Here is a 24974-nt window from a genome sequence, read left to right as displayed (position 1 = left end):
AGCGGCAACAATAATAGTCACACATACACATATATATATATTAACTCCATACCTCTACCATTAACTACCATCAACGACAAAATCGACGACAGATCTTGATACTAGATGTTTCTTAGCACGACTTCATCAAACCACATTTTCAAAAAACGCATTGAGGTATAAATTTAGGTAAGTGAATAAAAACTCCTTTTCAATTCCCAGGAGCAAATATTATTTCGGTCATACCACGAGTTACCCCCGAGACCTCTTCAGCGAAACCGTTGTCTCCCTTCGCGAACAGTTGCCGTTCATTTCCAAGTTGCCTGCAGCGCTGCCATCCTCGAGACTGTACAAAGCTGTCCCTGCAGCCCGATAGGTGGCGGCTCACTGCGCATGCGTGCCTACCATAATCCGTTTACACGCGAAAGTCGAGTTCACGTGACAATTATTTGATCGTCACGACGCTGATTAATGCCCTTGTCTAATTCAAATACCGGCGTCACGCGTGGTGACCGCTTATTGGTCGGCAGGGGGCGCACTCTAGCCTTCCCAGAGTACTAGTGGCATCGGGCCTCGATTTGGGATGGATGGTCCCACACTGCATTCAAACATCAATTGATAAAGCTTTTATCTGTAGTAAATTAGGATCGAAGTCTTTAATTTTAGTCTTCTTTCTCGAGCATTTAAAATAATTAGTAATACAGAAATACAGTAACGTTTTATAAAAAAATAATGATTTTTGTATTGTGTAAAATCAAGGAAAATCTTTAAAACGCCGAAAGTATTAAGCGATTTATGAAAACACCTGAGAAACTTTTGTAAGAAATGGAACAACTTTCCTTTTTGCATCTAACTGTGACCGTCTTGAAAGACTGAAAATACAAAACGAAAAACGAAACAAAAACAGGTAAAACAAGAGATTAAGGTTAGTGAAAACGATAGTCTCTGACAAGTTCGTTAACGGTCTCTGCAAGCTTAATTAAAGTTCTTCATTTCTTGCAGGTCATCGCTACTGCCAGCGCCCTCCATGACAGAGCTGACCTTGTACACATCACTTTTCGCCCTTCTGATGCTCAGTGTGAGATGCGAGGACCAGAGCCTGAACCTGTTGCACCACGATCAGAAACGAGAAGCTTCTTCTAAAGAGTCTTTAGCAACCCTTGACGGCGATGCCGACAAGACCGTCCCTTGGGCTCACAAGGGATGCTGGAGGACCTCGACAAACGTGGACTGGACCGCACCGCGTTCTTTGGTCAGCTGGGAAAAAGGCAGATGGGAAAATATAGGTTCGTAGGGCAGCTTGGCAGAAGAGAAATGGACCTGTCCTGATATATACGGACAGGAAGACGGACAAGGAATACTGGACCAGCTGGACAAACGCGGAGTGGACCGTCAACGCTTTCTTTGGTCAGCTGGGAAAAAGGCAGATGGATGACTTAGGTTCACAGGTCAGCTTGGCAGACGAGAACTAGACTTCCCGATATGTACGGAGAGCAGGACCAACTGGACAAACGTGGAGTGGACCGTAACGCTTTCTTTGGTCAGCTCGGCAAAAGCAGATGGATAAATACAGGTTTCCAGGACAGCTTGGCAAAAGAGAAATGGACCTCTCCGATATGGAACGGACAGCAGGACGCGCAAGAAATGCTGGACAAACGCGGAATGGACCGTAACGCTTTCTATGGCCAGCTCGGGAAGAGGAGTGTGGGCTGGGCTAAGGCGAGGAGGCACATTGGCAGAAGAGGACTAGACTTCTCCAGTCTGTATGGACAGCTGGGAAAAAGAGGATTTGATCGGTACTCATCATTTGGACAACTTGGCAAGAGAGGCCTGGATCATTATGGCATATTTGGACAGCTAGGAAAAAGAGGCGTAGATGGATATGGGTTCTTCGGGCAGCTGGGAAAAAGGGGATTTGACCAATACAGATTGTTTGGGCAACTGGGCAAGAGAGGTATGGATAAATATGGCTTCTTCGGACAGCTCGGCAAGCGTGGCCTCGGCCACTACAGCGTTTTTGGGCAACTTGGCAAACGGGACTGGGACGCCGAGAACAGCGAGTTTGAAAGGAGTCCGGCGAAGACATCGACAACTTGGAGCTGAAAGAAGAAGAAGACAGGAAAGACTCTGCAGGACATCTGGGAAAAGACGACGCCTCTGACGACGGCCTACAACCATCTTTGGAAGTAAGGACCCCGGCAAGGATTTGCTCTTAAAAACTGCTGTCACTTATTAATAAGATGCCAGCTGTTTTCTTTTTTCTGGGGGGAGGGATCGGTTCAGAAGCTCGTAGCACTGGAACTAGTATTAGTATCTCGGAGACAAGTGCACACAGCATCGATAAGCTTTAGTTACCTTACTAACATAACAATATTCCATGGTTTATTAACAGTAAACCGTTCGGTGATTCTTTCGCAACGATCGAGCGTCTAGTGTCTAGGGACGTTCTGAGCACGTGGCCAAGTCCGAGCACATATTTCCATGTCAAGTAGGCTTGTGTTAGATTTTTTTAAAAGCAAACATAACTTGCCCATAAGAAAACCCACAGAATGACAGAACGACAGAAGACAGAAAGAAAGAAAAAAGACTGAATAATATGGTTTGACCCAACGGTCAGTTCAGACAGTCCTACAATGCTTACACTTGAAGATATTTTCCTAATCTTTTGTACGACGATTCCCATCATCGCACACACCTCCTTAAACCTCATGAACACACACACAAACACACACACACATTGACGAAAAGATATTTCTACTGGAGCAATGGGTCAAAGGTCATCAAATGTGGTATTTTGTGATTTGTTTCAGAAACTGGAAGTCAAGGAAGTCTCGTGATGACTCAAACATAAACAGCTGCTTGAGGTTTTTTTCCTCGGGTCAGACACGCAATGTTTGACATTATTGATAAAAGGCGATTTCTCGCAACAAATATGCAATCATATCATGTGCGCCATGAGACATGGTTCCATCATATGAACGGACATTGTTCTGGAAGTTTCTCCGCTTTTAATAAATTCTTGAAAGAAAACGTTCCAATTGTTTTCCATTTTCAGACACGAACAGCTTTACAGATTATTCGCCACCAATTATTTACACGCTGGGCATAAAAATGTTTATCAAATGAATCTTTAACTGTGGGTACACACGATCTGTCGCCTCGGCCCAGTCGTTTTTTTGCGTTGACAGATAACATTTTTTTGTAAAGATTTGCAAACGGAAAATGTAATTAGAAAGAATCAAACCTGAACAGCCATTATAGAAATTGAGGATTTCTGTTTAAGCGCAATCAGCAGAATGATTTTCTCCCCAAATAGCTGCCAATGCATAGACGCATGCACATGCATTTCAGAGGTTATAGGTATTAGGGGCTTAGTAACACATAGACACACACACACGCACATGCATAAAGGAATAAAACGATAAGCAGATATGTATGTTCCAATTATTTACCAATACGCACTATTGAAAGGTGCATAAAATTATTTGTAGTTGTATAGGAGCCCTGTTTACTGAGTCAGAGGAAGGTTGGACCCCAGAGCGGATGTCCAGGACCCTGAGGAAATGGCCGACAGTGGTTTTGGACACAACACGCTGGGCGCTCTTGCTGTACTAGATGACCTAACATCTGCTGATAAGGAAACTCGATGACACAAAGGATGGCGTGCATCCGTGTAGAGATTTGCTCAAGATACCAATATTGGGTAGATGTGATGAAAATAAACGAACAAATATTCCTTCTGCTATTTTCTTCTTGTTTGTGAGTATCGGCTCAGTTTTTCACTCAAAGAGTTTGTGTGTGTGTGAGAGAGCATTCTTATGCTGCTTTTCTTACATATAGGATAGAAGGATTCAAGGAACTAAGGAGTGTGCAGACAAACAGTACAACAATAAGATATAGACTTCTGCTTGCAGCTATTCACATACATTCTTTTTCTCTTTCTCTCTATGCTACACACACACACGCTCGCGCGCGTGCGAACACCTCAGCGCGTGACACTATGACAAGAGTTGATATAAAGGCAAGGCACCAGGCTATCAGCGTTTGCTCAGGAACAGTTCACGATGCTATAATCGCTGGTTTAGGTGGGAATAACAAGCAGTCCGGGCTAAGAAAGCAGTCATAAAAACATCGTTTACTGCCAGGTCGCCACTTGACTACATATGTCTAGAAAGGAAATAGAGGGAAAGAAAAAGAAAGAAAAAAAGGAAATGAAAGATTAAAGAAAGAGCTGAAAAGGAAGCAGAAGCGAAAAGCAGCGGCGAGATAAGAACAACATAAAATAGAAACGGAGAAATGCGTAAAATAATGGAAAAAACTGGAGAGAAGAAATGAACAAGAAAATAAACAAAACAAAGTAATGCAAAAGTAAGAAACAAAGAAAAATAAAAAGAGAAATAAAATATAAAAATAAAATTAAGAAGCAGCCCCCCCCCAAAAAAAAAAAATACAAAACACACACACACACACAAACACACACACACACAAAATAATAAAAAAAACAAAGTTAAGCAGGATAAATCATACTATATACGCAAAATAATGATTTCTTGATGTTACTGTAACATATACACTTTACACTGGATATTTATGATTTCTAGTTGTAAAGATTGATTTTTTAAATTGTAAAACGAGGCTAATGCATATTACGCAGGCGCCATGTTGATACCTAACTGTACAAGGTAACAAATACATATTACACCTCCACAATGATGATTCCTAACTGTAAACTGTGCTTTGATTCATTTCTAACTATAAAACGAGACATAGATATAAATTGCGTTCTTAATATGATTGTAAAGTGTCACAGAAAGCAAACACATGTTTTAGTTGATTTAGATGATTCCTAAGTGTAAAAACCCCACTAATATATGTCACATATGTATAAAGAGAATTCCTAACTGGCACTGTATGGGTATGTTACACACGGTAAGAGATACCCGTATGTGGGATATCTGACGTCACTGGGGACAAATAATCTACTATAGCTACAAGCAGCTTACCTCTTACAAAACCATGGCATACATGGGCGGTTACTAATAATAAGCATCAACCTTCAGTGTGCCGCGCAGCTCACAATCAAATCACCAATCATGTACGAGGCAGCAAACAGCAAACAGGTTAATTATTCGTTGCGACCGATGCTCTGCCTCGCCAGGTAAGTCTTTGTGTCGGTGCATGCACGTGTGTCGTGGACACCTTCACCACAGACAACGATCGACATCGCGTGTTGTAGGAGCGCCGACAGATAATCAGCTAACTAGCGGTGTGCAAACACTTTATGACATCGAAGCTGCTGCGGTATTTGCAGTTCGAATCCTGTTAATTTCGTCTTTTTTTGGGGCAGACATGCATGAGCGTGAAATTCCCAGGTACAGATATAAGGGATTATTTGTCATTCCGAAAATACTTTGGTAAATATAGTCATAGACTTAGCACACCTATACTAATCACTGTAAGGGTCTAAGTAAAAAAAAAACCCCAACCAAACCAAACCCCCCCCCCCAAAAAAAAAAAAAAAAATAAAAAAAAACAACAACAACCCCCCAAAAAAACCAAAAAACAAAAACAAAACCCCCCAAACAAAACAAAAGAAAACAAAAAACAAACAAACAAATTGAACCAAACAAAACAAAAACAACAAAATAAACTTTGGACGTCTGCTATTGCAGGCTGTTGTTTCCAGGATCGTTAACTAAATTTTTTTCTGATCAAGCCTACGGGTTCTGCCATGGTGTACTGGAAGTATTGTCCCAACCTGACTCTTTTTTAAATGTTTGGATGGGAACCGAACGGGAAACAGGAAAAGGCCGAGCCATGGCGAGTGATTTGCGTGGGAGGGCGTGGGTGTGTGGTCTGTGGGTGCCAAGTCTCATGACAGCCGCACTTTCTTAATTTTTGCATAATTGAAGCGCTCGAGGAGTACAAATGTCGAGGTTCTGGCTGAAACATGGAGTGATTTTTGTTAAGATGAAAGTTATAATCTTAATGTGTCTATATTTTGTCTGAATCGTATTTCTTGTTCACTTCTCTCTCTTCAACTATTATAAAATGTGTGCTGCGAATTACCTTCTCTTGGGGACAGTAAAGAAACGCTCAAAGCACCACCCATCGACCAGCAGGTCCACTCGGACTACCTCCTTATTAAGTTTAAAAAACATCCCGTTCTCGAAAGCAGTAACTTCTAACAATGAACCTTGTAAAAAAAAAAAGCGGTCAGGTGCTCAAGATGGCTTCCACTGAAAGCACCGAATGGTCAATGTGTGGATGCCTATGGATAAACCTACCTTGGACAACTTTTCTGTGACAGGGCATTAATTGTATGTCGTTAGGGAGAGGTGTGGTAGTGGGCGGAAGTGTCATTGTGGAAACTCTTGTTAATAATCGCTCCATAACTCGACTGTGGACAGGCAGACATGACGCACGTCTAGTCACTACACTGTTCCTCTCCTAAACCAAAGATTGCCTTCCTCGAGAACAATTGTCATGTTGGATATCGGCGCACAGTGATCACTATAATGCCTGGAGGCAAATCTTCCCAGACATTTAATACTGACTGGTTCCATTCACGCGACACTGCTCACAATGTAGCAATAGCAATGCCATGGACTTCCTGATAACTGCAATTCCCAGACCCACTTGCAGCAAAGGGAGGCAATGATAACAGGCCATCATCCATTTCTATTGCAACATTGTTTGTACACCGGATGGCAATACTATACCCTAACGACAAAACAATGTTTCTTTTAAAGGGAAATAATCGCATCGTTATTATTTACGTATTACAGTTTCGCATCGGTGGAGGTTACCTGGAAAAAAATATTGTATGATTATGACTTGCGAACAGGAGCATCACGAAGAAGAGGCAGTGAAGCTGATAATTACTGTTCATTTTTCAGTTAAAGAAACGGACAGAGGCTAATAAGTGACAACATGCTGCAGGCGTCACGAAAAGATATATTAACTATAGACTATCTTATTGACACTGATCAGTTAGAACCTTTGACAGGTGATAGAGGTGACAGTCTATCTTCAGAAAAAAAATGAGTGGATAATATTGAGAGAGATATAAAAATGAAGGATGAGTGTAAGGAGCGGATATATAGACCGGTCACGTTTTGGCACCTGTGGCCTTTGATCACCTGGCGGCTTAAAAAGGTTGAGTAAATAAACCGACCATCAGTGTTCACAGGAACACCTGACATGTGATTTAGTGACCGTTGTCTCTGACTGACGAGTGTTTTGCGGTAGATGATTGGAGGAATGAAGAGTGGTTCAGTCTTTGTTGCCTTGGTGTGTGTGTGGGAAAGAGAGAAAGTGTGTTTGAGGCAGAATATATGGGTTTGGATGTACGGATGTGGAGGTCGTAAAGCGTGAGATACGCACATCTATGTTTGTTTGTCTGCCTCTGTATGAGTCTGCGAGCGTATGAAGAGAACTTGTCAAGCTCTCCGCCATCTCAGAGTTGCCAGGATACGTCAGGGTAACCCGTCAGCAAGTTGAGGAAAGGTCACAGATCCATGTTAAGTGCTGACGGCTCCACGCCACCCGATACCTGGTGGGTGGGCATTACCTTTCAGCAAGACAAAGTCAGACCTCCAGCCACACGCGCCATTGCCCTAGTCTGCTCTGGTCATGTGACCCACGACTTCAAGTCCTGTAGAGAGCATTGCTATCTTATTTTTCTAACAACATGGTAAAGCTCAATACAAGTTATTATTTCTCCAAATCTGCGTGAATGCCTTCCTGATAATATTTAGCAGCAGCAACACCGAGAGCTATGATCCTAGTCGACCAGTAATGAAAAGTCCAATAATTTCACTAAATTGATAATAAAGACAATATGTGCGAGGAATGAGTTTGAAATACATTTTACTTCAACCTTACACGCTGGATGCAGAAATAATTTTTTTTATTAGAATTCTTCTACTGCAATCCTTTCCTTCGTAGGTCCACTTTTTCTATCTTTTTTCTATTATGTTTTGTTTGCTTTTTACTTTCTTATCATCTCTGTACTTTCTTGTTGAGAGTCAGTAAACTTTTCCAGACGCTCCCCTCCACTACATACACTCTGTAGACCTTTCGTTCAGCCAGACAGTAGCATTATCTCTGGCCTGTCCAATACACTTTAAAAAAGAGCGACACGATTAGGTCGAATCCAAACAGAATTAACTTTTTTTTGAGGCAGCCACGGTGCCGATGTGAATTTCGAAAATGGCTTTTTTTCGGCGGGTGGATGGGAGGGTGGGGTAGCAGAAGATCAGTTTCCTACGATCATCCATTGATAGCGTCTGCTGCCGCTTCCCATCTCGCGAGCTTCTGTCCTCCCCAGTCAAGCCTGTCAGACGTGGCCTGCCCTGAGTGATAGACGGAGAGGAGGATCTGAGAGGAAACTTACGGCTGTTTTAGAGAACTAAGCTGATTATAATGTTTGTCCTTGTGATGGCAAGTCAAAGAAGATCGGATACTCCCAAAGCAGAATTCAATACTGTTCAAATTTACTTCCCTTCTCCATACCCTTAATGTGTGTGTGTGTGGGTTGGGTGTGTTGGGTGGGTGCGTGCGCGCGCGTGCATTACTTCTTTAGCATCTTCGCTTTTGGTGCCAACCACGGAGGTATGCTTCTGCACCGGAAGGACGTCCTCTAGAAGAAGCAGAATGTAGTCCGTGGTCTACAGCAGTGAACCCGGTGTTCAGATTAAAAACACAGGATGGTGTTACTATGGAAATTCATCATCATAGTTGTCGTCGTCGTCGTAATAGAAAGCTTGTTTAACGCAGCATTAGACATTTGTTTTCAGATTTTTTCATCATTAAACAAGTTTTCTATATATATATAAAGACAAGAACAAATAAAATTCAAAAGTAATTGAAAGGACAAAAAAGTAGCGTCCAGACCATCTATTTAAAGACAGCGTGACATTATCATTGTCATAATAAATCAAAGGCTTTGTCAGAATCATTATCGACAAAATTATCATTGTTATGATCATCGCCGTCACCACCCACTGATGCCAACATTGAAAGTGACTGTCACAAGTGCTGATGTCCCGCAAGTACCACTGTCCAGACTCTGGGTGTCTCTGTTGGTCACGATGTTGTCGCCCTGCCTTAGACGATCACTAATTTGTCCAAGTCTTCTTCGTCCTCCCAAAGGGCGCTAACAATGAGTAACAAATGCACAGCAACAAGCGCAGATTGTACTTAAGTGCGTCTCCCTCGCGGTGATTACTCTGAAAATGGAATTGTCTCGTTAGATAATTGGGTCGGACTGACTTAGCATATGCAAGGAACTGCACGGACCTCCAGTCAGAGAGTCACAGTAACTTCATCTTACAAATGAAGGGGGAATGTAATTGCCAAAACTCACAAGAGCTACCCATAATGGACCTAAAATTTGCATTTGAAGTGCATGGATGGGTCAAGCGTGTTGGTAGATGCGTGTGTGTGGGGATGGGGTGCATGGATTGACCACACACACCCATAGACCATTACCACTACCGCTACGGTTACGCCTACCACTATTGTTGTCGTTACTACTATTCTACCTCTATTAACACTTTCTATTACTTCGTCACACTAAAAAAGTTACCAATTACTGGGCACAAAAGAAGAAATTAAAAAAAGCGAAAAACAATTCTGTAAACCTTTTCTAAAATCAATTTCTTGATTATCCTTACCACCTAAGTATACACGTAACGACAATCGTTGCATAAATTAAGTCTGGTTGTGAGATCAGATTTTTTTTAAAATTTAATTAATGTCCTTTTTTGTTAGGGATTCCTTCCCTCACCCTCCATCACCAGGTCTTCGATCTTAGATTATAAGGAGACCTTTGTTCATTTCCCTCGGCAGAAATTGTCTGGAAAGATTGCATCAAATCTCTATCTGCTCGTTCGTTGAACTTTGGCAATCATTTTAAAACTCAGCGTTTAGAGCCAATGGCCTCAAGTCCTTTTTATTACCGTGCAGGGCGGTGCACCAGAAAAACTCCTTTCCCTTCTCCTTTTCCTGCTTCGGTGAGGTCTTAGCGCCCTACAAAGATTGCCATCTCATCCATGATTAAACTTTATTTTAATTTTATAATAGGTATAAAACACACATGGAAGATTTTGCTAATCTAAAATAAGTACATTGCTTGCATATAGGTTACAAACAGCAGTCACGTGGCTCATCTTTGATAAGCTTCGGTCAAACAAGATGCTGTTTGTAAGCGTGAACGAGAGCTTTAATGAAGAGGACAAACACCAAAATATTTGCACGTGTAAATAAATTTAATCCAACGAGTACACACATGAATAAGAAAAGCACATACACACACAATCAATATCTTGTGATTAATTAGACCACATCAAGAACTATAAAAATATAAATATCTCATGATATGTTTTTAATTATTAATCCCATGATTACAAATATCTACATCTTCATCACAGCCCTCCCTAGCTGTCACATCATTTGTCTCTAACCATCTACATGCCTAACCTTCCCGCCTCCTGCAAACCAGAGGATTAAAAAGTGAACTGGATAGTGGTAGTTAGTGGAGGTGGGCGGGGGAGTGTGTGGAAATCATCTTTGTTTGTTCCTCTCCGGGCGTTTACCTCTACCGAAGAGCTACACGGTGTGTTATCGACTTTCCATTTCCGCTGCCAGCCCTCGGGGTCTTCGACTGAAAGGTATCGCCGAGCGGCGACGATCGGCTCCAGCGACAACACCATCGCCGCGGTGGAGGTCGTGTTTAGGAAGTCGTAAGACCAAAGGATTTGGGGCGTAATGGGATTGGACTGCCGGTAAATTGAATATTCTTTGGTTTCAATTTTCTGAGGAATTGCATCGAGATCGCGTTTGTGTCTTGATTTACTGCCCCTTGATTCGGTCTGGCCACTTCACGAACGAGGATTGTTCTCCACTTTCTCTTGACAACACGGGGTGAAAGCAGCATCTTCCGGTGAAAGGTCACAGTGAGTGGGTCTGGCACTAGTGGCTGTGAGGAACGTTGAAAAACCGCGAAAAGTTGTAAAGTGTGAGTGCGAGAGTTAGCGAGGTAGAAATGATGAACGGTGAAATACTTTCCCGATACTTTCCGTACAGAATATAAGAAGATATTCAAACATTTAACATCTTTATCTTACTCTGAGAAGTCTGCAGCCAAAAAGTTACACCGTCGTCGGTTGAGCCCAGACACACGAGTTAGGTAAGCGTTTCATTAAACGTATCTTTGCCTCTCGACCACCGAGTAGCTAAGTCTGATGTCGAACCTTAGTGTTATTCATAAGTTTAGCTCTTAAAGCTGTCTAGTTCTCGCCGTCGGCCATCAAACACAGTCTTCTACCCGATATACAAGATGCCGTGGATCCGCGGTAGCCTAAGGGTGTCTCCCTCTAAAAGCAGAGTTACTTCAAATCGAGCTTGGAGCTCAGCGTTTCTTTTGATCCTGTTGGTCTAGCTACGAGACAGGCCATTAAGACAGCAGCTATGGAGAGTGTGTACAGTTTCCCCACCTCGGTCCGCTCGACCGGGGGTTTATCAAAGCTTAAGTCAACTGAACCGCTCGTTGATGCGTCTGCCGTCAGCTTAACGCCCGCGTCTTGTAGGTGGCCCTCGCTAACATCGTCGCCAGTAAAAGTTGGCAGCCTGGACTGCTTGAGTATGAAACCGGAAAAATGTGAGGGTGACTGAGAAACTGATCGAATGTGCGACGGTTGATGAACCAGTGACTAGTTCACGAGAGGGTCAGCTCAGTCTTGTGACGGTTGCAGAAGGATACACTCTTTTATTGTCTTTTTTGGTGTGAAGTTGAGCATTCTTTTCGTTGACGTTTCATCATATCATGTAATTGTTTAATTATGTTGTTGCTCTTACTTTTTCCGCTCTACAATTTTAGCGCATTCAGATACTACAATAAAAAATTATGCATTCTGGTAATATTACAGTTAGTGTAAAATCAAACCCAAGCTGTTCAGACTTTCGGAAACAGAGAGACGGTCAAACCTCAAAATAAGGAAGAATAAGTCCAATATCATGGTAGGGAGGGGGTGAGAAAATAAGATATATACCAAAGAAAGTTAAATTACATTTTTCAGTTATAACTACCCTGGAAGTAAATGCAATGCACCAGTCAGGCGACAGGAAGTTTAAACAAAATCTGGGCATATAAGGACAACTTTAACTTTGATACACGGTGCACAGAATTTATATTTTGTAATTTTGATCCCACCTCAAACGATTCTTACTTTTTTGTTAAACCACATCCACTTCGTATAATTTTCAGTTTGCATTATTAGTATGTTTTAACAATAAACTGGACACATCTTCAGAAGTTCGAAGTCAGATGTAACCGTGGACGGAATGTTATTCAATGACTGATCTTAGACAAGTCTGTCTGCTGGAAAATTCTCTCGATCTGCCTCGTGCCCGCCATGTCTTGTCCATCGGATCAATTCGATATTATGCTTAGTATTTAAAGTAACATCGCAAACAGATGTTCTGCTGATCAGCATACATAATGTAAAAGATGCATAGGTCAGAGAGTTGTCCTCATGAACTCTACTCATTATTCAGGGTCGTTTTAAAACTGTTGCAGAGCGATCAGAGTGGGTTACGACCGCTGCCTGTTATCAAGGTCTGATCAGGGTCATAACTGAAGAGAACTGCAGAAATTGTCGCAGTAGCCGCTGACCCCTGACCCCGTTCACCAGCGCCGCAATCCCATGATCCCCCAGTAAATCAGACGCCGACTACTACTCCATGACACAGCCCTATAACTCTGGCTTCGTTTGGCAGCACGAAGCATATTACAGGGTCATCTGTATCGTCCAGTCTCATTGTCTACCTGAGAACTCATCTCACCGTGTGAGTGAGCATATTATCAGTCAAAACTAAACTTGTACAGACCTCAATAAAGGTTTAAAATGATATATCTGTCTAGATAAATGTTTATGCCTATCATTTCTACACAATAATTCAAACACAAAAAGTACAGAAAGAGGAATCAAAGGGTCAATAATGTCGCCCGCCCACTGACACAATACCATAAAGTTACACAAGATAGTCCAATTTACCAGCTTCCCTTATCTTCCTGCCAAAACCAGTTTTTCATGGTCGTTTCTGTGGCAACCCATGTTTATGGATAAACTCTTGCATCGCCTGTGCCCATAAATGGTGAACCTGCCTACGCGCAGTTAACTGTGTGAGAAAGATGGACTAAAGAAGCAGACATGCAGCCTAAAACAATTATTAAGAAGTAGTATTCCTTTGCAGTCACCTTTGCTTATTGCACTCTGCTCATGTCCTGTCGGCACAAACATCATTTGATTTAATTGTTTTCCGATGCGAATTATGACTAACCCATACTTCGTTTGCAAAAACTGGTTCTTGACTTAATTACATTTGTTGTCACCCGCTGGTATTTTTTCAATCGTTTTTAGTCTCAGGAAGGTTAAAACCTTAACAAGCAAGATGCTGAGTGGAATGTGCTTCAGCCACGTGTAACTCAGTTACACGAAGATGCCGGAGATGCCACCAATCAAAAAGAGGCAGAATTGCATGGAATACAAACAACGAATACTCAATGTGCTTCACCTTGTCTCCTGGCAATTTTCTCAAGCACCACCATATGGCAACTTTCTGTCATGCCAAACCCAGGCAACTTTTTTTTAACATCTAACTTAATATTGACAAACGATGTCTGCCAGGTTGAAAGGCTCCATGCCACCTACACTAGAAGTAAAAAAAAAACAAGCTGTGTGGGTGGTTGTAGGGCTAGACTTCATCCTGTCATCAGCTCGCCCTTCTGCCTTCTGGTGTGGAAAGGCGTGTCATCACCACAGGTCAAAGGGCAAGCAATAAGAGATGCTGCAGACCTTTTGAAGTCACATGAAAGCAATGGCAGAGTGTGGCCCAGTTTCCTTGCTGTAGACGGCCATATTAGAAGTTTGGGGGACCACCTTGTCCTTGTAATCAGCAGACGACAGTGTTTACGGCGAGACGTCAAGGAATGTCAGGGAAAATGAAGCAGACAGTACTTACTTCAACCTTTTCGTACCATTTGGATGGAGGACCCCGGGATGAAATTCATCGGAAAGTAGGAAAAACAGAAGAAATAAATGAAGGGATAAGGAAATTGTAACTAAGACTTTCTGAGGATGACCATTGCAAGCAGAGATGAGCAAAACGCTCTCGGAATTTTGAAAGAAATGATGAGGCTGCTGCTTGAATTATCTGCTACTGATCACAAGAAAGCATATTCAACAGAAGGTGAGAAAGGCAGGAAATTCTGTAGACTTGTTGGAGGGGAAGCAATTCATTTTCTCTAGGAGCATGACACGTAAAAGGTGGAGGTCAGCTGTCTCTTTCCAGCCTCATCTTGAACCGGTGACCTCCTCCACAGTTCACTGCACTATACCCACCTAGGGCCGTGAAGGATAAGTCGCTGTTCCGAGTAAATTAAAATCAAGCATCTTGTCTCTGTAGTCATAGTAGGAAGTCCAGACTCCTCCGATCACAAACCATGAAGGTGGTTAACTGACTGACTGCCTCACATTGACCAACTGGTTGCCATCTGCAAATGCTGACACACATTAATTTGTTTTTATTCGTACAGAAAATGACGCCCAAAACAAAAGAAAACCAAACAAAATAAAACAAGTCAAAACAAAACACACCCGAAAGCGTGGCTGATGTTTATCGAACATCGAGGAAAAAGCCGAAGTGAAACATGTTGACTGGAATATTTGCTTTCAGCTTTTTTTCATGGGGTCCGTTATTCTAAATCAACAAAAACTGTATCGAGTAAACAGTTTGCATCATCATATCAGCCCACTTTATTTAAAATGTATCAAAAAATTCGTGTTCGCTTCTGTTTGATTTTAATTAAGCACAATTTCCGCCATTTTTTTTTACCCGACTATATTTTATCGCCAGGGGCTTCATCTGATAAATTACCCGGTGGAAAGAGGTTTGTCCAGGGCTTTGAAGCGTATACACACTATACTCAGGTACTTTTTTTTCTAATGATTGCCTCAGTACAGCATACTCCTTCCACAAATCTGGGAGACTACTTTGTTCCCGAGATATGCAAGACTGAAACTTTATCCAATAATTAGAAACAAAATCAGTTTTAAACAGGATTATAACAGAACAAGGTGACCTGGCATTCAAACAGTACTGTCATCTCACCTTTAACGGTCCCCGCCGGACACATCATGGCTGTTAAAATTAGACAAAGGCTCAAAACATTCAATCGTGTGATGCACTAATTTTTTTGTGGAGAAAACTGCGATCTGTCAAGAACTTGCATCAGGGGTAATGCGCTAGTTCTGTTAGCAATGGAACACGTGACCAGACTAGCTTCTCTGACCTGCGACTCCGTCCTCGCTGGCACGTGACGCGTCCGATCGGCGGGGCCATCCAGGGTTATGGGTCGCGGAGGAGTTGATAACTGAATGATATCACCCACCACGTGGTGTTTTATGAGCTGAGGCAATTTGATTATGTTTCGGTTGATTTGGTCGTTGTCATTCGATATTTGGTTTGATGTCGCTGCAAAAACTAAATCTCATCTTTCTTTTTGATGCTCTGTGTCTCCTTCTCTTCTTCTTCTTGTTCTTTTCTTGTTCTTCTTGTTGCTGTTCTTGTTTTTTTTTCTTTTTGTCTTTTCGTTCTTCTTGTTGTTCTTTTCGTTCTTTTTCTTGTTCTTCTCGTTCTTGTTCTTTTTGTTCTTGTTCTTCTCTCTCTCTCTCTCACATGTGATAAGTCAGAAGCAAAAGTACTAACAATCAGCGTAGTCTCTCTCTCTCACCCCTCCAATTCCAAGTGGTGTCATGCAATGAAGGAGAAGATAACCATTATTTTGTTTGTGGCAGTTTATATATGTTTCCAATATGTTAGTCAAATCAATAACGGTCTGGCACATTCGCCTCTAATCAAATCAATTTATAATGGCGTCTCATCCAGATTGCATTTTTATGCCTTGTGTTGTGGACATCATTTACATAAGTGTCTCATCCCATTTCTCAGGTCATTAAAAAAGTTACGACGATCGTATGTCTAAAAAAAAATACGAAACGGACAGCAACAAAGTTTGCTTCCAGCATTAAGAAGCACATTTTTGCCGCAAAAACCTCATTTCGAAGCAGTTACTGGTGTTTTTTCGTATTTAGAAGGAAAGCAATAAATCCTGGCGAATCAGATGTGCGCCAGTGTGCCATAACGCATTCACCTTGTCCTACGCAAAATTAATTGCAGTCATCAAATCGGGAGTGAGTAGTGCGCAGCAGCTCATCAAATAGGTGGCACATCCTTAAAGGTCTAGTGAAATACAATGTTTTTTCTATCTTTGAACCAGCTCAGCACGAAGATACAATATCACTTAAAAATCTCCCTTCAGTTCACGAGTTTGACCTCTTTCTTTGCATGTTGGTGTCTGGGAGGGTGTATTTTGAGAATGTATTCACTCAGACAAAAAAAATGTAATAATAATTGAAGCATGATAATTTTTTTTAGACCATACATCTCGCACTCAATCTGGTCATCAAAGTGTTGCATCATTTAGTTTGATTTATGCTTTTCAGGTTATCCAAAAGACATTTGCAGAAGTCCTTAATAACTAACAGTCCACGGGCCAACCAATAACGCACGTGACATATCTTGTCCTGTTGGAGTTTGGAGGGTTGGTGAGGGGAACACACGAAGAATGATGGTGTAAAATAGCCCTCGGACTCATTTTTGAAAAATTTTGGGTCTGATGCAGTTCTAAGAAAATCACCCCACCCCCTTCGCTCTCTCTCTCTCTTGTTGAAACCAAGTGTCCGACCACCTTCCTCCCTTTTCAATGCTCATCGATGTTGAAGTCTATGTACCTGCCGTTCTGTTGAACTGTACTCGGCTTTTAAGCGACGACTTGAAGCCTAACTGCCGTGATGGCCGTTTAATGACGATCGCATTAGCCAAGTCAGGGCGCCGGCCACGTCCCCGGCCTGTTCATACGACATTGATGAGCTGCAATCATTCCGAGGCAGGCATGCAAGGTGACGGAGCCGTGAAGATGAAGGCAAACAGGCTAGACAGGCATGAGACTGTGAGTATGGGGATGGGAGATGGGATTGGGGAAGGGCCATTTTATACCGAATCAGCAGCTAAGGTTATATCACGGCAAATCAGCCTGGCCTGTAAACAGATGCCTTATACAGAGAAAGAACAGCGTCCCAAGACGAGATCTGAACGCAGGACACCCAGTCCTCACTGGCGTTAGCCGTTGCTTAGAGAGAAAAGAAAAAGAGAAACTGTATATGTGTGCGTATGTGTATGTATGGAAGTAGGTGAGTAGGCGTGTATGCATCTGCGTGCGTGTATATGCAAATACGTGAGTGTCAAAGAGTGTGTATGACTGAGTGAAATAGAGAAATGGAAAGTGCGGCCTTTGTCACGGAAATTATGGCAAGCACTATGAAAAGTAAAATCTTTCATCATTATAACCCACAACTCTTCAGTTGAAGTATTATCAAACAGCCATAAAACTAGCATAACGACTGCTTAAAGTCAACAGAGCATGACAGGTCACGCTTGCCATGTATGGTCAGTCACTCCAAACCAGTATAACCAGCTAACAGTGCGATGATGAGAGGTAGACAGGTAGAAAAGGAACAGTCTCCGCAACTGCTTGTACCATCTAATGGAGGGAAATCGACTTCTTTTCCTAGGAAATCTCAAATGTCATCTCGCAAAAAAGATTAGAAAAATGTCTTACTCGTCACAGGGATTCCGGAAGTTTGTAGACTGTAAACAGCCTTCACGAGGACACGGACAGCACGCGAATCTGGGTGGGATGCTTCAGCAAGTGCACGTGCTCGCAGCAAACCAGTGCATGGCTTCAGTTAATCCTACCTCTGACATGTTTCTAAGCTTCTCAGTCAAAGAAATCACTTTTCTACATAGAACAAAATGGTGGTTGAGGGGAAGGAAAAATAGCGCTTCTAAATTTGAACTGTATGTTCCATTCCAGAAAAATCTGGTACTTCATAAACAGTTGTAAGTAGAAGTTTAGCAGGATCGAAGGAACTGTAGAAAACGCACGGATTTGTTAAAATTGAAAGATCTCCTTACCAATTACACGAGAAAAGTAAAAGTAAGTATTTAAAGTGGAGAATAATTACTTCTGTACAACTAAGAAGTGTAGACAAGAAAGCCAAGACAAACAACAGAAGAAATTGTAAAGTAGCCAAGTGGTGCACAGGTGGAAACGGCATGATGCAGGCATAGAAAGAACAATTCAGAAAAGGGGTAACAGGGCAACATAAAAGCCCAGATCAGTAGGAGACAGTAGGAGACACTAAAGGTGACGAGACAAGAAGACAGAGTAGTTCCGCACGTCAGACGAAGGGTCATCACTCTTCAACACCAACGAGGACATGGCTTATAGTCTGTCCCTCTTAATTGTGAATGATTATTTCAATAAAGAACTGACAGAGGACAAACACATTGGAGAGCTTGAAATAATTTATTAGACAAAAAAAAAAAAAAAAAAAAAACCCGAACAGATTGAAAGAAACCTTAACTTAACCACTTGGTTAAATAAAGGAATGAAATAAAGGAATAGGCCGTGTTATCATTCTCTACCATGGTAAAGAAGATTTGAAAAGTCTTACAGATATTCGAACAGGGTATGTGTTTTATTTGTTTGCAAGTGAGTGAGCGAGTGAGTAAAAGGGTTAAAACTGAGTAAAAGAGATACGTACATGTGTTTGGGAGAGAGATAAGGACATGTGTGTGAGAGAGAGAAAGCGAGAGAGAAAAGAGAAAGAGAGAGAAAGAAAGAGAGAAAGAGTGATGATAAGGCTAATCGACTTCTTGCATACTTCTCACACTCGTGGTCGATATGCTAGCGGTAACTGTAGCCGAGGACGGCGCGAGGTGAAGCGAGGTTTCCCGGAGAGCGGGTGAGAGTTGACGGGGCGTAAGGTTGACTTAAGGGACAAATGACGGTGGACGGGGGGAGGGCTACGATAAGAAAGCTTTTCATTCTCGATCTGTTCTTCTTGAATACTGACGACCCTTTGATGCACAACGTCCTGACGTCGCCAGTCTCGTTAGGAACCGCGACAGAGGGCGCACACAGACCCAAGCGACATAAATCTCCAGGGCAAGCTCAGCCGCTGATCTTACACCCCGCACAAATGGAGGTCGGCCCTTCGATGCTCATAACGGTGTTCCATCAAAGTGATCACATTCAAAATTGTGTAGGTGATTAAACAATATAAGCTGTACACTCTCCGTCTGGAAGACTTGTTTTGCCCTCGTTTTCACACACAGAGGTTACAGCACAACTCTCATGCAAGAAATTATAGAACATATGCACACAGTTTCATTGCAAAAAATAAGTTAGGTTTAGTACTAAGAACTATATTATTAGTGTACCATTATATTGGTATATCAGCCAATCAATCAATCCAGCACACGTTGACTGGCTAGCTCATGAGTTGATAATGGAACCACTTGGGAGGCTAAATGAAGATTTATACACTTGAAAGACCATTTGGTTCACGAGAAACTATGTTAGTGATTTATTCGGCAAGCCTGCTGAAGGCGTTTTTTGGTTTGGGAGCCAGAGAGAACGAAAGATAAGAAGGTTCGAGAAAACTTTCATTTTTCTGACGAGCATGTCACGAATTTTGACACTCCCCTATATCCCAATACAAATTTTAATGATTTTCAATGCACATAGTACATCATAATACCGTCTGTTATGTCCCAGATCATACCTGTACCTTCCAGTCTACCTCAATACAGTCCAGCCCAATAATCTCAATATTGCTAAGTACATTCCAGTATTCACTTTCTCCCTAGCTCATCTAAGTACATCCCAGTACACCCTGGTGTAGCTCCATTCCTACAAATAAAGTCCAGTTCAGCTCAGTACATTCCAATACATCTCAGTAAATTCTCTTGCAGCTTAGTGAACATCAGACGGGGAACAAAGAAATCTCTGATCATGACCAGCTCAGAAAGCAGAAACTGTTAATCTGACTCTAATTGGGAGAGGGGTGACCTGCTCGTTTATCTTCATGTCGCTCGCAGCCCGTAGTTAACGGCAACGGAAAAAATAAATAATCTGATCGGCTTTCAGATCTGACGAATTTTTTCTCCATCCTAGCGAGAGGATCATGGACAGCATCCGTGCAATTACTAACAAAATAAATATTTTACTTGTTTGATAAGTAAAATCAAAGTAGCTTAACCTTTAATACGCGATTTGCTTCAGAATTTTATTATCTCGCCAAATCTCATCTTTGCATGTCCTTTGCATGAATGGGAGCTTACCAAAGCATATTTTCACGAACATTCCACCACCTATTGCCAGTCATAGAGTACCTTTACTGATACAGTGTTTCATGATATTTTAACAAAGCAATTATGTTTAGATGACACTATTGTTAGTGTGTTTTTATTACTTTTTTTTAATCCAGTGATAAATGTTTGCGCTGGTCTCCCTGATTGTTTGGGGATGAGCAGACCAGACTTTTTGGGTAATTTCTCAGAATGCTGTCTGTCCGGAATCTGTTGTTGTGGAGGCAGATTGTGCAGACTTTGTTTGTCTTGTTTTTTGGCAGTCAGTAATGATTCTCTTGTTTCTTGGAAGGCGGAATTGATTCTATTTTTTGTCTGTGGTGATTTAACATTCTTGTCGGTCTGTGGTTTTACTTGTTTCTCAGCACTCTGTGAGGATTCTTCTTGTCTCTTGGTAGTCTCTGTTAATTCTGCTTATCTATTGGCAGTTTGTGTTGATTCTTAGTCGTTTTGAAGCCTGCACTGATTCGACTTCTTTTGTCATTTTGTGTTGGGTCCCCCATCGCTGTCAGAGGCAGCCTTTGGTTCTTGGCCGACTGAAAGCTTTATGATATCACCCTGCTTCATGTGTCCTGTTTCTCTTCAACCAGATGTAACTCTTCATCTTGTACTGGGCAAGCTTAATGTGTAGAAGTAGAAGGTTCCTTCCACAAGCAGGCTAATGAAAACACTTAAAACACCTTTGAGAGATTTTCCAAAAACAGAGAATCTATTTCCTTCTTTAAGGTGTAACTAGCACCTGAAACTAATAATGGACATAAATGCTTTTCTCCACATTTTCCTTTAAACGGTCAAAGGTTGAAGTTATGGTATAATCACTCTGTCCGCAGCAGTCTCTTCTCTGCTTCCCTGGCAGCCCGAGGAAGTGACTGCCAACTTCATCAGAAATATTAGAAATGTACTTTGTTTCCACACAAAATGATCCAGGAAACTGGTGAAGCAATGATTTGTTGGTTAAGGGCAAAATTTTTAAAAATAAGGAATGCACTTGCTTCTTTGAACCCCTTTCGAATCCTCCCCAGGAACTGAGGCAGCCAGTCCTGGTAAGATTTGTCTTGCCTGGGGTTCATCATAAGGCCGTAGAGGAAACTCCAAAAACCCATATTCTTGTTCGAAAGTAAGTTTTTGTCGTCCTTGCATTTGGGCTTCAGATGCTTGCTCAGGAATGGCTTAGGTTTTCAAAAAGTGTGCATGCAGTCTTAGTCAAATTGAGAATCTTACCATGTATTTTGTGAAGAGAGTCCCCCCTCTCTCTCACTCACTCACAGCGGGAATACCTTTTCTTAATATGAAAGAAAGCAGATAATCAAGAAGAAATGTTACTAACAAAAGCCCCTGGAGGAACCGATTATTTTGATAGTATGCCAACACACTTGCCAGAAATGTATGTCAGTATCCAAAATCTCCCCCTTCTTAGTATTCTTAGTTAATGACTGGTATAAAATCATGAAAGTATTTTAACAAAATCATTTCTAATGGGAAAAAGTAATAATAAATGATCTTTTCAATTTTGTATATTTGAAGAACGTAACTAACCTTTGTGAAAGTATTGTTTTTTTTAGTGCATTCTAGCAATACTGAAAACGTAGTAGTGATTTATAAGGTTCCACTAAACACCTTGTAAAATGATACCCAATTCTTACACGTGTCACATTATCTTTTCACTTATTTGTTTTCAAGAAGCCATTCCTACCTCAACTGACTGGCAGTATGGTCGACTTCTAAAGCTGCAGAAAAGTCTTCCTGGCTTTCTTTATTAAAGATTCGCATTTTTTAGGACTTCTTTGCTCGACGATTGAAAATGAATCTGCAAACCCGCTAAATCCGTTTCCGCGAGGGACACAACTGCGACATCTATTCCCACTGGCTCATTGTATCGTTCACGATACCACGAATCGTCTTCTCGCTTTTACGATTCCTAGCCCCTGGTCCTTCCACAGTTTTATTTTCCGTCTCAGCTACGACTTGAGATTTTTTTTTTATCTCTGGACAGAAATCCGTCCCCCGGACAGAGAGATCCTATCGAACTGTGTCTTTTGGGTGATTTGGTGTTTTTAGTCTGAGTTCAAGAAGTGCACAGCAGCTATGCAATCACACACACACCCACACAGAATCAGATGCTCCTTCTCACGGAAGGACAATGTACCTAAGCACCCCGCATACACAAGCACACCTTACTCCCATTTTCCAATGGCTGAATCCATTTTCCTCCTCCATTCCTCTATTCTAGCAGTGGTCACCAAGTCAAAACCTATCGGTAAAAAAAGTAAAAGAAATAACCGTTTTACGCGCGTTTGAGTCGTAACTGACGCATTGCAGCAACGATTATGTCAGCATGATTAGCCGAATTCAGCACCTTGCAGCAGCGATCTGTGGCAGCGTGGATCACTGAGTTCGATACCTTGTTTAGCGTGTTTTCAATGCTGCCTCGTGAACAACCATTCAGCACCGAGTTGCTCAGTCGCCGCGCCGAGTTCAGAACACGAGGGAAGACCAATCGCTGGGCTGAACGATGATCGTCCCGCCGATGGTTGTCCTCACGTCTTACTTGCTTACATTCGCCTCGCAGCAATTTTTTAAAAAGCTTTGGCCGCTCTTGCCGCACTCCGGAGGGGAACCATTACCAAATTTGAGTATTTTTGATTTTTTAAAAAGTACTTCGTGCTCCAGTGTGCTTTTTTTTAAAGGGTGATGCAGAGGGATGAATTGGTAGGTGGGCAAGGAAATTTTTCATGACAGATCTCAACAGTAATTACGCAGACGTGCAGAGGTATGGGTGAATAAATTCACTATTTTTAGCAAGGAACATAAAAAAAAGTTGAGAGCGAAACAGTCCAGAAGGCAACAGGACCTACCTGATGTATAATGGATGGACACATACTGGAAACTGAACTCACATATATGGCGAAAAAATGAGCAAGTCACGCTAATAAAAGGAAGTGTGTGTGTGTAGGGAAGAGGGAACTATAAGAGAATGATTGGGCGAGATAACGAGAGAAACAAGTGACACGATTAAGAGCGTGTTATTCTTCTTACGCTGCATTGTGAATTAAAAGCTTGCACAGACATATTATTTATAAACCTAATATTATCTACTCTGCAGTTCAAGATTATTTGAAGTTTTAAAGTAGCTACAAATTTAAAGCTCTTACAGAGAAATATGTTCTTCACAAAACAAAGCAGTACTTTAAAAAGGGTTATTTATTACCTCCTGACAAAAAACAAAACAAAACAAACCAAACAAACAAACAAACAAAAAAAAAAAAAAACCCAACAAAACAACAACAACAAAAACCCAAAACAAAAAAGGTCATCATAAGAAGTCAAAGTTCTATGCAAAGTCAATTGTACATATTGCTGTAATCCAGTTATACGATTACCAGGCATGTAAATATCTAAGTTTTGTCTAGTCTTTCAGTCTTTTTATTTTACTTCTCCAATGTGCAGTTTACGAAATTCATGTTCAACCTTAATTTTCAATGCAGTATTAAATCCATATTGTGTTTTACACAGCAGAATATTTAAAGACAATGTGTTTTAAACTATTTCCCTAAATCTGGGTGCGGAGATGTTTTATGTTCTCGAAAAATCTCGAGAATTCTCGAGAACGGAATATACGTCTCCTCACCTACAACCACCTCCATGAGCAGAAAGAAGTCAACAGACATGAAGACTGTGTATGGTTTCATTTACTTTTTCAAGAGTTCTGCCAATAGGAGAACTCCAACAATATGTTAATGAGTCGTATCTCTGTACAGATGTGACTTCACAATTTTTATCTCTTTCTGTGCTTGGTGATGTTTCTAGGGGACGGCCAGCGGCCATTCACCCTGATTTGGGGAAATAGTATCTTTGCACTCAGTTTTCTGAGTCATTATGAAAAAAAAATTGCACGACGCCAGACCTTTAAGGAATACTTCCGATCCAGACAGCCGGGCGGACGGAATGGATCGCACCATCCCAATCACAGACAACTTTTATTGTGCTCTGCCTTTTCTCGCCGCCAGAGTCGTCTGCAGCAGACGTCGATCACGAGAAGGGGACGCTACTCGAGACATGTATCAAGACAAAATCAGTAGCGTCCCTTCTTTTCTCCTCTGACAGAGCCTTCGGACTCGAAACTTTTGAAGTAGCACCATTAATTTTCACTTTTTTAGATGGAGAGTAATTATCATGGACAGTCGTAATCGTTTTGTTTGTGTTCTACCGTCCTATAGAGATTACGTGTGCCCAAGATAATTATTTAAATAACTTGGTATTGAATTAAATTATGTCTAATCATATAATAATTATATTACATTTTGAACAGAGACAACGTGCACGCAGACACAGGAAAACAAAACAGTAAACAAACTTTACTCTTACTTAAATTTTTGGAAGTGCAACTTAGAAGTGCAACTACAGTAGTAGAAGAGATACTCACTTCGAGTGGCATAAAACGATATCAATGAAAGTTGAAAATGCAACAAGTTTTGCACAATTGCAGATTATGATGAATTTAAAAAAATCGTCCTTTGTGTATACACTGTAGTTTTATCCAATATAGATCACAAGCATTTTCTGAACGTGCCGCAATATTTTTGTTTAATGAAAGAAAGCATTGCAGCTTGAAGACCGAAGACATAGTACTCCTGCATCATCATGTCCTGACC

The 24974-nt window shown here is 41.5% G+C and overlaps 1 protein-coding gene across 1 annotated transcript; it reads left to right on the top strand.

Moving 5' to 3' along the window:
* The first annotated feature begins 1314 nt into the window (after window positions 1-1314).
* Window positions 1315-3719, top strand: LOC112560377 (buccalin-like). The gene is made up of 2 exons (XM_025232201.1): window positions 1315-2165; window positions 2790-3719. Exon 1 carries the CDS (start codon window positions 1462-1464, stop codon window positions 2080-2082), a length of 621 nt encoding a protein of 206 aa, XP_025087986.1. The 5' UTR covers window positions 1315-1461; the 3' UTR covers window positions 2083-2165; window positions 2790-3719.
* Window positions 3720-24974: the final 21255 nt, after the last annotated feature.

This window comes from Pomacea canaliculata, linkage group LG3, assembly GCF_003073045.1.
Source record: "Pomacea canaliculata isolate SZHN2017 linkage group LG3, ASM307304v1, whole genome shotgun sequence".
Lineage (NCBI taxonomy): Eukaryota > Metazoa > Mollusca > Gastropoda > Architaenioglossa > Ampullariidae > Pomacea > Pomacea canaliculata.
The sequence above is the reverse complement of the archived record's forward strand: the minus strand, read 5'-3'. Positions and strand labels throughout refer to the sequence as shown.

Coding starts and splice junctions, on each gene's coding strand:
- LOC112560377 (XM_025232201.1), top strand. CDS start 1,462: ATGTACGGAGAGCAGGACCAACTGGACAAACGTGGAGTGGACCGTAAC.